Source organism: Equus caballus, chromosome 20, assembly GCF_041296265.1.
Source record: "Equus caballus isolate H_3958 breed thoroughbred chromosome 20, TB-T2T, whole genome shotgun sequence".
NCBI classification, from domain to species: Eukaryota; Metazoa; Chordata; class Mammalia; order Perissodactyla; family Equidae; genus Equus; species Equus caballus.
Window position 1 is genome coordinate 16,488,254 of NC_091703.1, and position 14,877 is coordinate 16,503,130.

Here is a 14,877-nt window from a genome sequence, read left to right on the forward strand (position 1 = left end):
AGACAGGTTTATTTGTTGCCTCCTTTTGCCAATAGCTTTTCTGGGATTTTTTCCCCTAGCGAAACTTTTCACTGAGGGATGTAGCCACTTCAAATACCCAAGAGCTTTACGCAGGAGGCTCAGATTCAGTTCCCCACAGCCAAAGTCTCCTATTCCCCATAAATTTCTAAAACTTCTGTTTTAGTATTTGACCCCAGCTTCCATTTTTTTTTTTAGCCACTCTGATTGCAGTTCCCTGTTCATTTTTTTGGCCCTTCAGGATCTCCCTTAATTTTTATGAGCTTAATACACTAAAAAGAATTTTTTTTAAGTCTATCCAGCATTTAAGTGTTTTATAGCTATAGGGCTTTTCAAAGTATCTACTCTGCCTTACTGCCAGAAACCTACATCCCCCCTTCGCAGTAACTTCCAAGAGAAACAGTGCTGTCTAAATTTCATCATATGTATCACTGTGGTCTGTATAACTACCACAGCTTTACTAATTTAGGTAATGGTAAACAAAGTTAGTCTAAATTAAAAGTCAGAGTCACAGAAGGGTTTTTAAAAAGGAAGAAAGTTTGACTGACATCACGAGTACAGAGTATTTGCTCTTGACCAATAAAGCATTAAGTACATGTAACCAAATAATTTTAATTACAAGTCACTTTTATTCATTATGCACTGTATACATAGTACAAGAAAACAGTTAGTTAAGAGAACTGAAGATGACTCCTGAAGTTTTTATATTTATCTGCCAAGCAAATTAATCATTTTAGGTAGACTGAGCAAAGTTAAGCTTTTATCCAAATAAGGAATTCTTAAATAGTAGGTAGAAGGAAATTACATCTTATAATTTACATATACTGCAAAGGCATCAAACTCAAATTCACAGCAGTATATCTCAATGAACCAAATATTTACTTGTGACTCTAGAATAAAAGTTATACAGTCTCTAAGCCTAACTAAACTAAATTACTTAACTGAGGATTTATGAAAATGTGCTTTGTAGAAGGAGTTTCATAATCAATTACTAAATTCAATTTCACATATCCTGCAAAAATTTTAATACAATTACAAATTTAACTTCTGAAAAACCAGCATTTAACATTGCAAAATGATATTCTTCTCACAAGTAGAAGAGTAGCCAATTCTTTACCTCTCCAGCACTGGCACATTCCTTGGCTCTTTTGTGAAGTGCAGCCCATGTATCTTCATACCTAAGAAAAACAAAAAATAATTCAAAATACAAACCACACATTAAAAAAAATACTACCTAAAGATGAACCTGGAACATCCTGTGGTGTCAGAAAGAGAAGGTCAAAAATAATTAGGACATGTTGCAAGGACACAGAAGTCAATTTGAAGGGTTTCCAAAGGTCAAATCTGGGGTAATTTGAGCAAGAACTAATCATAATAATGGGTTACAACTCAAAGAATAAAACAAATATGCATGAGTGCATTGTGACTCAAAATAACTGGAAAAAAATGACATCAGCATCATGGCAGAATGAATTGTTCCCTTTGTCTCTCCACTCTAAGTTACAACTAAACTGACATTCATTAACCAACAGAGGATATTCTACACAGCACAAAAGGACGTCTGAGAGATCTACACAGCCATACATCTAAAGGTGGGGGGAGTGGATCCCCAGGAAGCAGTGGAACTAGGTGAACTCATCTCTCCCCATCCCCAAAGGCAGCGATCCAGGTCACAGGTCCTTACACAGTGGCCAGGGCAACTGTAAGAGGTGGCGGGGGCAGCCTAGCCTGCACACAAATACTTTCGGAGTGATAGCCCCACCTGCAGGAGCACCCACCCTGACACAGCAGCCCCACCCACGGGAATGACCCCCACTGAATGGTGTGGCTCAGCCCCTGAAAAGGAGCCCTCACCAAGCACAGCAACTCAGCCACCCACAAGCGCAGAGCCAGACTGTGCACAAAAGAAAGCACCCCTCCTCACCTGCCTAGTGCAAAAGCTCGGCCGGTCCCTTGCCAAGTGCAGCAGTCCTACACCAGAGCAACCTGCCGGTGGAGCACAGAGGTCCTGCCTGCACGTGCATGCATGACTTGCCAAGTGGCTGCAGCCAGCGCACAAACGCAGAGGGGCCCTACCAGCACAACTTCCAGCAGACAGGGTGGGATCAGAAAATACAGCTCCTGCACACTGCCCCCAACAGCAGTGGCAGGTGGAATTTGTGACATGGATGCTACCACCAAAGTGCCAGCAAAGGATCAATTCATCAAACACCACGAAGAACTACATTAACACTTCAGAGCAGAAGGAAAATGACAAGTCTCCAGAAACCAATCTGAAGTCACAGAAGTTTACAATCTAATGACTGAGAATTCAAAATAGTTGTCATAAAGAAACTCAATGACTTACAAGAAAATTCAGAAAGACAGTTCACTGAGCTCAGGAATAAAATTAATGAGCAGAAAGAACACTTCACCAGAGTGACTGAAACTCTAAACAAATACCAAACAGAAATTCTAGATATGAAGAACACAATTAATGAGATAAAAAATAATCTAGAATCCATAAAAAATAGAGTTGATGTTATGGAAAACAGAATTAGTGATGGAGAGGATAGAAATATAGAAATGCTTCAGGTGGAGGAGGAGAGAGAACTAACATTTTTAAAAAATGAAAAAATTCTTCTAGAAATATTCAACTCAATTAGGAAGAGCAATGTAAGGATTATAGATATTCCAGAGGGATAAGAGAGGGGAAAAGGAGTAGAGAGTTTCTTCAAAGAAATAATAGCTGAGAACTTCCCAAACCCAGGGAAGAAATTGGACTTACAAGTACACAAAGCCAACAGAACTCCTAAAAACATCAATGCAAAAAGACTTCCTAAAAGGCATATACTATTCAAAGTGGCAAAACTCAATGACAAAGAAAAAATATTAAGGGCAGCAGGCAGGAGAAAAGTAACCCTCATCAGGCTTTCAGTGGATTTCTCAGCAGAAATCTCACAGGCTAGGAGAGAGTAGAATGATATATTCAAAATACTGAAAGACAAAAACTTTCAGCCAAGAATACTCTATCTGGTGAAACTATCCTTCAGAGAAACAGAGAAATATAAGCTTTCCCAGATAAATAAAAGCTGAGGGAGTTCATTGCCACTAGGCCTGCCTTACAAGAAATGTTGAAAGGAGTCCTCCCATCTGCAACTAACAAGCAAAGGTTTACAAAACCTTCAGCAAGGAGATAATTACACAGACAGTATCAGAAAATTGCACCTCTATATCAGAATAGGTTAGTAAACAATTAATTATAACATAAAAGACAAAGAGAAAGAAAGCATCAAAAATAACTATAAACACTTCAATTTAGTCACAAACTCACAACACAGAAAAGAACAATTTGTGACAACAATAATCCAGAAGGGGAAGAGGAAAGAGACGGAACCTGCTTAGGTCAGTAAGAGGCTTAGTCAATAAGATAAGACACTATCCAAAAATGGACTATCTTATCTATGAGATCTTCCATACAACCCTCACGGAAACAACTAAACAAAAAAAGCAGAGCAGAGCCACAAATCACAAATAAAGCAAACTGAGAAAATCATCAAAGAAAACCACAAAACTGAAATAGGAGTCAGAAATACAAGGGAAAAGAAACAATTAAAATATACAACAACCAGAAAACGAGATAAAATGGCAGTATTAAGCCCCCATATATCAATAATCACTCTAAATGTAAATGGATTGAATTCTCCAATCAAAAGACATAGAGTGGCTGGATGGATTAAAAAACAAGACACCACAGGGGCCAGCCCCATGGCATAGTGGTTAAGTCCAGCACACTCCACTTTGGTGGCCTGGGTTCACAGGTCTGGATCCTGGGCATGGACCTACATCATTCATCAAGCCATGCTGTGGTGGCGACCCACATATAAAATAGAGGAAGACTGGCACAGATGTTAGCTCAGAGCTAATCTTCCTCAAGCAAAACAAAAAAAAAGAAGACTGGCAACAGTGTTAGCTCAGAGCAAATCTTCCTCACCAAAAAAAAGATCCAACAATATGCTACCTCCAGGAAACACATCTCAGCTCTAAAGACAAACACAGGATGAGAGTGAAGGGTTGGAAGATGATACTCCAAGCAAATTGGACACAAAAGAAAGCAGGTGGTGCCATAATTATAGCAGACAAAGCAGACTTCAAGATAAAAAGGACAATGAGAGACAAAGAGGGACGTATATAATGATAAAAGGGACATTTGACCAAGAGGACATAACATTTATGAATATATATACACCTAATACAGGAGCACAAAAATATATAAAGCAACTATTAACAGACCTAAAGGGAGAAACTGACAGCAACACAATAATAGTAGGGGACCTTAATACTCCACTTACATCAATGGATAGATTATCCAGACAGAAAGCCAACAAGGAACTAGTGGCCTTAAATGAAATACTAGACCACACTGACTTAATAGATATATAGAACATTCCATCCAAAAACAGCAGAATGTACATTCTTCTCAAGTGCACATGGAACATTCTCAAAGATAGACCATATGTTGGGAAACAAGGCAAGCCTCAATAAATTTAAGAAGACTGAAATCATATCAAGCATCTTTTCTGACCACAATGCTATGAAACTAGAAGTCAACTATAAGAAAAAGGCCGGGAAAGTCACAAATATGTGGAGACTAAACAACATGCTGCTGAACAACTACTGGATAAATGAAGAAATCGAAGGAGAAATTAAAAAATTCCTGGAGACAAATGAAAATGAAAACACAATATACCAACTCTCATGGGATGCAGCACAAGCAGTGCTAAGAGGGAAATTTATAGCAATACAGGCCCATGTCAACAAACAAGAAAAATCTCAAATAACTAATCTTAAACTAAACCTAACAGAAGTAGAAAAAGAAGAACAAAGCCCAAAGTCAGCAGGAGGAAAGTAATAAAACTTAGAGCAGAAATAAATGAAATAGAGACTAAAAAAACAGTGGAAAGGATCAATGTAACTAACAGCTGGTTTTTTGAGAAGATAAAATTCACAAACCCTTACCTAGACTCACTAAGAAAAAAAGAGAGAAGGCTCTAACAAATAAAATGAAAAAGGAAAGAGGAGAAATTACAATGGATACCACAGAAATACAAAGGATTATAAGGCAATACTATGAAAAACTAAATGCCAACAAATTGGACAAACTAGAAAAAATGGATTACTTCTTAGAGTTATACAACCTCTCCAAACTGAATCAAAAGGAATAGAGACTCTTAATAGACCAATCAATCACAAGTAAACAGATTGAAACAGTAATTAAACGCCCCCACCCCCCAAAAGTAAAAGTCCAGGACCAGATGGCTTCTCTGGAGAATTCTACCAACATTCAAAGAAGATTTAATACCTATCCTTTTCAAACTATTCCAAAAAATTGAAGACGACAGAATGTTTCCTAAAGAAGAGGGCAACATTACCTGATACCAAAACCAGGCAAGGACAACATTTACAGGCCAATATGCTGATGAACATAGATGCAAAAAGCCTCAACAAAATATTGGCAAATCAAACACAGCAATACACTAAAAGGATCATACACCATGATCAAGTGGGATTCATACCAGGGACACAGGGATGATTCAACATCTGCAAATAAATCAATGTGATACACCACATTAACAAAACGACAAATAAAAATCACATAATCATCTCAACTGACATAGAGAAAGCATTTGACAAGATCCAACATCCATTTATGATAAAAACTCTCAATAAAACAGGTATAGAGGGAAAGTACCCCAACATAAGAAAGGCCACATATGACAAACTCACAGCCAACATCACACTTAATGGTGAAAAACTGAAAGCCATTCCTCTGAGAACAGGAACAAGACAAGGGTGCCCACTCATATCCAACAGAATACTGCAGGTTTTGGCCAGAGCAATTAGGCAAGGAAAAGAAATAAAAGGTATCCAAAGTGGAAAGGAAGAAGTGAAACTCTTGCTGTTTGCGGACAACATGATTCTATATAGAGAAAACCCTAAAGAATCCATGAGAAAATTAATCAGCTACAGCAAAGTTGCAGGGTACAAAATCAGCTTACAAAAATCAGTTGCATGTCTATATACCAATAATGAACTAGAAGAAAGAGAAGTCAAGAATACAATCTTATTTACAATTACAACAAAAAGAATACAATATCTAGGAATAAACTTAACCATGGAGATGAAAGACCTATACACTAAAAACTATAAGACATTATTGAAAGAAATCAAAGAAGACATAAAGAAATGAAAGATACTCCATGTTCATGGATTGGAAGAATAAACATAATTAAAATGTTCATATTACCTCAAGCAATCTATAAATTCAGTGCAATACCAATCAGAATCCCAATGAAATTCTTCACAGAAATAGAGCAAAGAATCCTAAAATTTATATGGAACAACAGAAGACCCTGAATAGCCAAAGCAATCCTGAGAAAAAGGAACAAAGCTGGAGGCATCACAATTCCCGACTTCAAAATATAGTACAAAGCTACAGTAATCAAACAGCATGGCACTAGTACAAAAACAGACACACAGATCAATGGAACAGACTTGAAAGCCCAGAAATAAAGCCATACATCTATGGACAGCTAATCTTTGACAAAGGAGCCAAGAACATACAATGGGGAAAAGAAATTCTCTTCAACAAATGGTGCTGGGAAAACTGGACAGCCACATGCAAAAGAATGAAAGTAGACCATTCTCTTACACCACACACAAAAATTAACTCAAAATGGATTAAAGACTTAAAGGTAAGACCTGAAACCATAAAACTCCTAGAAGAAAAATACAGTATAGTCAGTACACTCTTTGACACCAGTCTTAGAAGCATCTTTTTGAATACCATGTCTACTCAGGCAAGGGAACCAACAAAAAAAATAAACAAATGGGACTACATCAGACTAAAAAGCCTCTGTACAGCAAATGAAACCATCAAGAAAATGGAAAGACAACCCACCAACTGGGAGAAAATATTTGCAAATCATATATCTGACAAGGGATTAATTCCCCAAATATATAAAGAGCTCATACAACTCAACAACAAAACAGCAAAAAACCTGATTAAAAAATGGGCAGAGGATCTGAACAGACATTTTTCCTAAGAAGATATACAGATGGCCCACAGGCACATGAAAAGATGTTCAACAGCACTAATCATTAGGGAGATGCAAATCAAAGCTACAAAGAGATATCACCTCACACCCACCAGAATGGTTATAATTACCAAGACAAAAAATAACAAATGTTGGAGAGGATGTGGAGAAAAGGGAACCCTCACACACTGCTGATGAGAATGCAAACTGGTGCAGCCACTATGGAAAACAGTAGAGATTTCTCAAAAAATTAAAAATAGAAATACCATACGATCTAGCTATCCCACTACTAGGTATTTATCCAAACAACATGAAATCAATAATACATAGAGATTTATGCACTCCTATGTTCACTGTAGCATTACTGACAATAGCCAAGACATGGAAGCAACCCAAGTACCTGGATAAAGAATATATATATATATATATATATATATATATATATATATATATATATACACACACACCCACCTCCCCACACACACACAATGGAATACTACTCAGCCATAAAAAAAGACAAAATCATCCTATTTGCAACAACATGGATGGACCTTGAGGGTATGTTAAGCAAAATAAGCCAGATAGAGAAATACAAACACTACGTTTCACTTATATGTGGAAGATAAACAAACACATGGATAAAGAGAATAGATTAGTGGTTACTAGAGGGAAAGATGCAGAAAAGGGATAAAGGGGCACATATGTTCGGTGATGGATAAAAACCAGACTATTGGTTGTGAGCACGATGCAGTCTATACAGAAACTGATAAATAATAATGCACACCTGAAATTACACAATGTTATAAAGTAATAAATAAAATAAACACATAAAAAACAAACATACAGACAAAAAAACCCAAAGAACCAAATGGGAATGATAAAACTGAAAATATAATAACCAAAATAAAAATCATATACATATACCATGAAAATATCATGCAGGTATGATAAAATAAATACATCAAAGCCAAAAATACCCCAGAATTACCATATGATCCAGCAATTCCACTTCTTAGCATACACCCAAAAAAAATGAAAGTAGGTCTTAAAGAGATCTTTGTGCACTGACATTCATAGCAGCATTATTCACAAAAGCCAAGAACTGGAAGTAACCCAAGTGTCCGTTAATGGATAACTGGATAAGCAAAATAGGGCGTATACTTACAATAGAATATTACTCTACCTTAAAAAGGAAGGAAATTCTGACATACGCTACAAAATAGATGAACCTTGAAAACATTATGCTGAGTGAAATAAGCGAGTCACAAGACGACAAATACTGCATTATTCCACTTATATGAGGTACCTAGAGCTGTCAAATTCATACAAAGAGAAGTAGAATGGGGGTTGCCAGGGGGAGGGGGGAGAGGGCAGTGGGGAATTTTTGTTTAATGGGCACAGAGTTTTCAGTTTTGCAAGATGAAAAGAGTTTGGAGATTGGATGCACAACAATGCGAATGTATGTAACAGTATTGAATTGCATACTCAAAAAGGGTTAAGTGGTAAATTTTATGTATGTGTATTTTACCACAATTTTTTAACAATTAAAAAAAATTTACAATTTAGATATCTGCTATTTAAAATGGTGTCTCCTCCACTCAGTATTAGTTCCAATGAGAACAGACTGTGCTTCACTGCAACGAATGGACACATTATAGACATCCTCCTACGGCTGTAAATTTTTCATATTAAGCCCCAAAATGCACCCCATTCCAAAAACCTACCACACACAGAAGTCCACACCTCTAAAACAAATCTTTCAATGGAGTTCTTTCAACTAAAGAACTAGATTAAAGAAAATAAAGATAACATGTAAATAGTAAACAATACACCACTGCTTAATTTTTACTATACTACCTCCTTTCATATTCACCTATGTTCTTCACTCAACATAGCCAAGCAGGAAATTAATACCAAATTAAGCACTTCTCATTCCAGACAAGGAGAAACTCTCTAGATTCAGCAATCATAAAAAGAAACCCAAGAAAAAGCTAAAAAAGAGAAAGCAAAATGTATAGATGATTGAGTCATAACAAATGCAGGTAAGGAAAAGGCGCATACTCTCTACTGCACACATCTATCTGTGAGATACGTGTAAAATGTGTCAGATATGTGATACCACCGCATATAACAACTGTATATAACAACATACTTAAACCACATACTTATTTTTTATAACAGCTTTATTGAGGTACAATTCACATACCATAAAATTCACCTAAGTTTAAAGTTCAGTACTTTTTAGTATATTCAGAGAGTTGGGCAACTATTACCACCATCTGATTCCAAACATTTTCATCACCCTGAAAAGAAACCCCACACCCACTAGCAGTTACTACTCATTCCCCTCTCTCCTCCAAACCCCTGCAACTAATCTACTTTCTATCTCTATGGATTCACCTACTCCGGGCATTTCATATAAGTGGAATCATATAATACATGCTTTTTTTGTTGGTTCCTTTCACTTAGCATAATGTTTTTAAGTTTCATCCATGTAGCATGGATCAGTACTTCATTCCTTTTCGTGGCTGAATAATATTCCATTGTATGGATATACCATATTTTGTTTATCCATTCATCCACTGATGAATATTTGTGCTGTTTCTACTTTTTGGCTATCATGAATAATACTGCTAAGTATTTACAAATAATACTGCTAAGCATATTTGTGTACAAGATTTTAAGTGAACATAAATTTTCAACTCTCTTGGTGTAAAATTGCTGGGTCACATGGTAATCCTCTATTTAACTTTTTGAGAGGCTTTCAAACTGTTTTCCACAGCGGCCGCACCATTTTATTTTCCTACCAGCAATGCATAAGGGTTCCAATTTCTCTACATCCTTGCCAACACTTGTTATGGCTTATCTTTTTGATTATATCCAAGCTGGTGGGCGTAAAGTGGTATCTCATTGTGGTTTTGATTTGCATTTCCCTGATGACTAATGATGTGCAGCATCTCTTCATGTGCTTATTGGCCATTTGTATATCTTCTTTAGGGAAATGTCTATCCTTTTTTTTTTTTTAAAGATTGGCACCTGAGCTAACAATTGCTGCCAATTTTCTTCTTTTTTTCCCCCTGCTTTTTCTCCCCAAATCCCCTCAGTACATAGTTGTATATTTTAGTTGTGGGTCCTTCTAGCTGTGACATGTGGGACGCTGCCTCAACACGGCCTAATGAGTGGTGCCATGTCCGTGCCCAAGATCCGAACCCTGGGCCACCAAAGTAGAGTGCGCAGACTTAACCACTCGGCCATGGGGCAGGCCCCTATCCTTTTTTCTTTCTTCATTGGGTTGTCTTTTTATTGTTAGAGTTATAGAAGTTCTTTATATACTGTAGATACAAGTCCTTCATCAGATATATAATTTACAAATATTTTCTCCCATTCTCTGGATTGTTGTTTCACTCTCTTGATGGTGTTCTTTGAAGTATGAAAGTTTGTATTTTTGATAAAGTCCAATTTATCTACTTTTTTCTTTTGTTACTTATGCTTTTCATGTCATATCTAAAAAAATCATGTATTTCAATATTAATATGCATGTCAATAGGAATGGATTGGAGAAGAAATGGTATAAAATTAAAATCAAAGTAAGCAAATTACTGAGGACTCAAATTCAGAATTAATTTTCTCACAACAAAAAAACCAGAAACATAATAAAGTATTGACTAATAAATACAATAGTGATCAACCTGCTCAGTCTGAATGTATTAAACTTTGTATTAATTAATTAATACTTTGTATTAGTCCGTGAAAAGTAAAAACTCTTCAGGGAAATGAGTAAGTAAATAATTTCCAATCACTATGTTAAGATAAAATTTTAAGGTTTCTATCCATAAAATTATAAAAATGTTTTAGATAATAAAATAGAAGCATAACCTTCTTATTTAAATGAAGACACTTACCTGCTAAGTAATTCTAGCCCAGCAGAGTACTTTGGCAAATATGGAACAGTCCTGCCAAAAGAAACACTTATTTTATCAAAACGGTTTCTGATTTAGGCCAACAACAACAAAAAGTTACATATAAGAATTTCGACATTGTTGATTGTAACGTGGAATATTTTATAATCACTACCAGCAATTTATCTAAACTTTTAGGGAAATGTATTGCTTTACTTCAAAGTTAATATACTGTAATATACTATCAACCATCACTTTGCCCTATAGATTTTTAGCACATGATACAGTAAACACTTTAATATAATGCTAGATAAGAAGGATTTTTTTTTAAAAGCTCCCCATCTTTAGGTTTAAAGTGAAACTTGGTCATATGCTTTACTTTATTAAACAATGAAAAAATTGCACAACTAATACCAGTGTTTTCACACAAAACAGGTAACACAGCTGAAGAGGCTCACTTGCTAAGCACCATTTCATTATTAATTTGCTTCTCAATACTGCAAAACTTTCACTTTGCTCTTTATAAATAAAAATGATGGTGATCAAACAACAGCTATGACTGTCATAGAGGAAAACAATTACATCTCACTATTTTTTCAATCATTTTACAATTTTATCAGAAAATTTTCCAGTGTCACAACATTTAGAAAGAATCAATAAATTGTTTTGTAGTCTGATGCGCTCAACAGATGTAAAACCCATTAAAGTAATTATATTATTATGACTACAACCAAAAGTTGTATGAACTTGGTGTCAGTAAATTCAATCAGCACAAGCTTACCTGGGTTTGCTTTTTACTTTGGTTTCTCTTGACTTGTCACTTAAATTCTTCAGCCTATAATCCAACAAGTATAAAATATCATATTTTTACAGCTCGAGAGATTTTTTCAAGAGTAAATTTCACAGTTGTTAAAATTTGGGGTTGGATAAGCTAATTTTTTTAGCAGAATTAAGCATCTCTACGGACAACAAATATTTGAGTCTTTACTATTACATCAGACACCACAAACAGAAAATTTGTAGCAAACATTTTTATACTTTTTCTTGCCTATATCCCTATTTTAGAAACAATTCCCAAACGTGATCGGACTAGAGAAACCTCATTTATCTGGCATCATTGGAAAAAGAAGTGGTCCATGTAGGTGAACTTCACGGGTGACAAGGATCTCTCAGCAGCACATTTTATTAGTAGATACTATGCCAGGCACTCAAATCGCTTTAAGCACCAATATTTTGTGAAATTTTAGCTATTGACAAAAAGCTTCCTAAAATATTTTACAAACCTCTTTCATTAAAGAAGACTTGGTACATTCTATTTAACATTTTCTGATTAACTGCAGATCATTATCATAAATACCACTGACTGCATTTTGTGGCAAAACAGTACTCTCCTTGGAGCTAGGAATGCCTTTTTATTTACCATCTTGAAACCAACTTTGGCACAGTGGTTTTCTGAGTTTGTTTGGGATCCTGTGTCTATTTTTTCCTAAGTTTCCATTTTCCATCTCACCAATCCTCATCTGGTTATCAGCTATCACTTACTGCTTCTGCTAGCGACTTCACCACAGCAGCCTCCTCCCCTTCTATTTGCTTTTTTAAATTACTGGGCTGGAAAACATAAATGGGCTAGAAATGCATATACAACATAAAATTAAACATTCTCTTCTATCTATAAAATACGACATTCTAGACTGTGTACAATTTATTTTCACTTCACTGGCCCATTTTCACCTTCTTTTGGCTATGGACTCTGTACTATACAATAGAGGGTGCCAAACAACAAGTGCTAAATGATGAGATAATTTCATATAAAACGAGATATTGTTGTACATGTTCTTAATGTGATTACTTCCACACATACTCATTTCTAAATTGACTCTGATATGTAGGCCACAGTACCACTGCTCGTCCCCAGAAAGCCTTTGTAAAACTCCAAATAGGTGGTCCTTCTTCAAGACACTTTACTGCCATCGGCCAGAAACTGTCCTAACACACAAGCCGACTCTCACAGGAATGCCCCAGCCTCATATTGTACATCACACACACAAGCCCTGACACAAGATTCCAACTTGTTTTTTGTCAATAATGCCTGGATCAGTACCAGAATGGGAATTCTGATCAAATGCCTTTTTCGAACATATTAGAATGCCAATTTCATACAAAGATTTTTGTATTGTTCTACGTTCTTTTTCAAAAACTAAAACATTGATGAGATTAATTTCTATATAATGTTAAAAAGTTTCAGTAATATCTTTAATACAAAACTAATTTGCATATATCACTCTAGACGCATCTAGGGAGTTGTATTTAAAAAGTCTAATCTGTCCTAGAGAAACAATATAAACTTTCAAGCTTACCTTGGAAACTAGTAAATCCGGTTTAAACTAAGACAGCTAGGGAACAACAGCTAGAGAAAGGTATTTTGATAGCCATGCTCCACCACTTCCACTCCAATATTTGAGAAAGGCACTTAGGTGTGACATCCCAAGTAGAATTATACTAGGACAGTCATACACATTAGTGCATTACGCTCTAAATGGTTCTAGTATTATTTTTAGTCATTCAGGAAAACTCCATTTGATTAGATGTTACGAGGATATTGAAAGGTAACTGCTAAGATCTTCTTTAGACCAATCTTATTGCAAAATCTCTTGGATGGTACTTCAAATATTTATTTCTGAAATAAACTTTTAATTTCTCAATTATAACACATTAAATATGGGGTTCTCCTCCACACCCTCCACACCCAAAAAAGAAAGAAAAAATTAGTTTGGAATAAAAGAGGAAAAAGGAAGGTTACAGGGAGCTGAAAATAAAATTATTGGAAGGGTCAATAAGAGCTTCCCCATGTGGCTCCTTAACAACCAGCTGGTTTAAAAATTGGTCTTTAAGCAAATGTAATGTGTGGAACTTATCTGATCTGAATTTGAACAAATCAACTGTAAAAAGACATTTCTAAGAACCAGGAAATTTGATTATGGACTGGATAATTGATAATATCAGAGAATTAGCGTTAATTTTATTAGGTATGATACTGGCATCGCATTTATATAATGTCTGTTTTTTTAGAGATGCAAACTGACGTATGAGCGATGTATAGACAAGTCTGAATTTACTTTATAAATAAGGGAGATACAGAGCAAATGTGGCAACAGTTGAGAACTGCTGAATCTGAATAATGAATATACGGGGTTCCCCAGGTTATTCTCTTTTTATATATGTTTAAAACTCTGTAAAAAAAATTTTAAACAACAAAAACAATGTTTTATATATTCATCTTTTCTTAAGATGAGTTTCTTAAGTTTCTCACAGCGATTCTGTGCTGGAAACAACCCACTAATAAAGTCTCAAGTCCCACAGTGTCACAACACACTGAGAAGGAAATACTGATCTAGATGTAATACTCCAGTTTCCTCGAAAATAAAATGGTAATACTACACTGACCGTAATAATTTGCCACAAGAATTAAATAAAATTCTAAATATGACTTTGACCGCATTCTGTAAACTACAGAGCTAATTCAAATGATAGATAGATAAAAATTATCAACGTCAAGAAAGGTAAGAAACTACGTACATTACTGGACCAAGGTGAAATAAAGTAGAGGTTGCCCACTGCACCAGTTCCTATAAAAGGCTTCTCCACCGTTCCTAATCTTTGTAATACCACACACCCCCAGGAAGACAACAGTGCTGCTGTGTGGGTATGTTAATATACAGACGTAAGAGAGCCACCTGACAATTACCTTCCACTAAAAGCAACTAATGCATACTTTTGAGTTCAAAGCACTAACCCTCAAATTCATCATAACATTTCGATATTTATTTTTAGACTGTTCCAAAGATTTACCTTAACTTGACACCAGCACATTTATTTCTTCAAGC

The 14,877-nt window shown here is 35.6% G+C and overlaps 1 protein-coding gene across 2 annotated transcripts in view; it reads right to left on the bottom strand.

The window, feature by feature from the left end:
- Positions 1-14,877, bottom strand: part of DTNBP1 (dystrobrevin binding protein 1) — a 118,751-nt gene that overhangs the window by 98,334 nt on the left and 5,540 nt on the right. For both annotated transcript variants that reach the window (XM_070244937.1, XM_005603583.4), the window contains exons 2-4: positions 11,775-11,828; positions 10,997-11,047; positions 1,136-1,196 (exon numbers count right to left, since the gene is read on the bottom strand). In XM_070244937.1, coding sequence (XP_070101038.1) covers positions 1,136-1,196; positions 10,997-11,047; positions 11,775-11,828 — 166 coding nt within the window. The remainder of the gene's footprint in view (positions 1-1,135; positions 1,197-10,996; positions 11,048-11,774; positions 11,829-14,877) is intronic.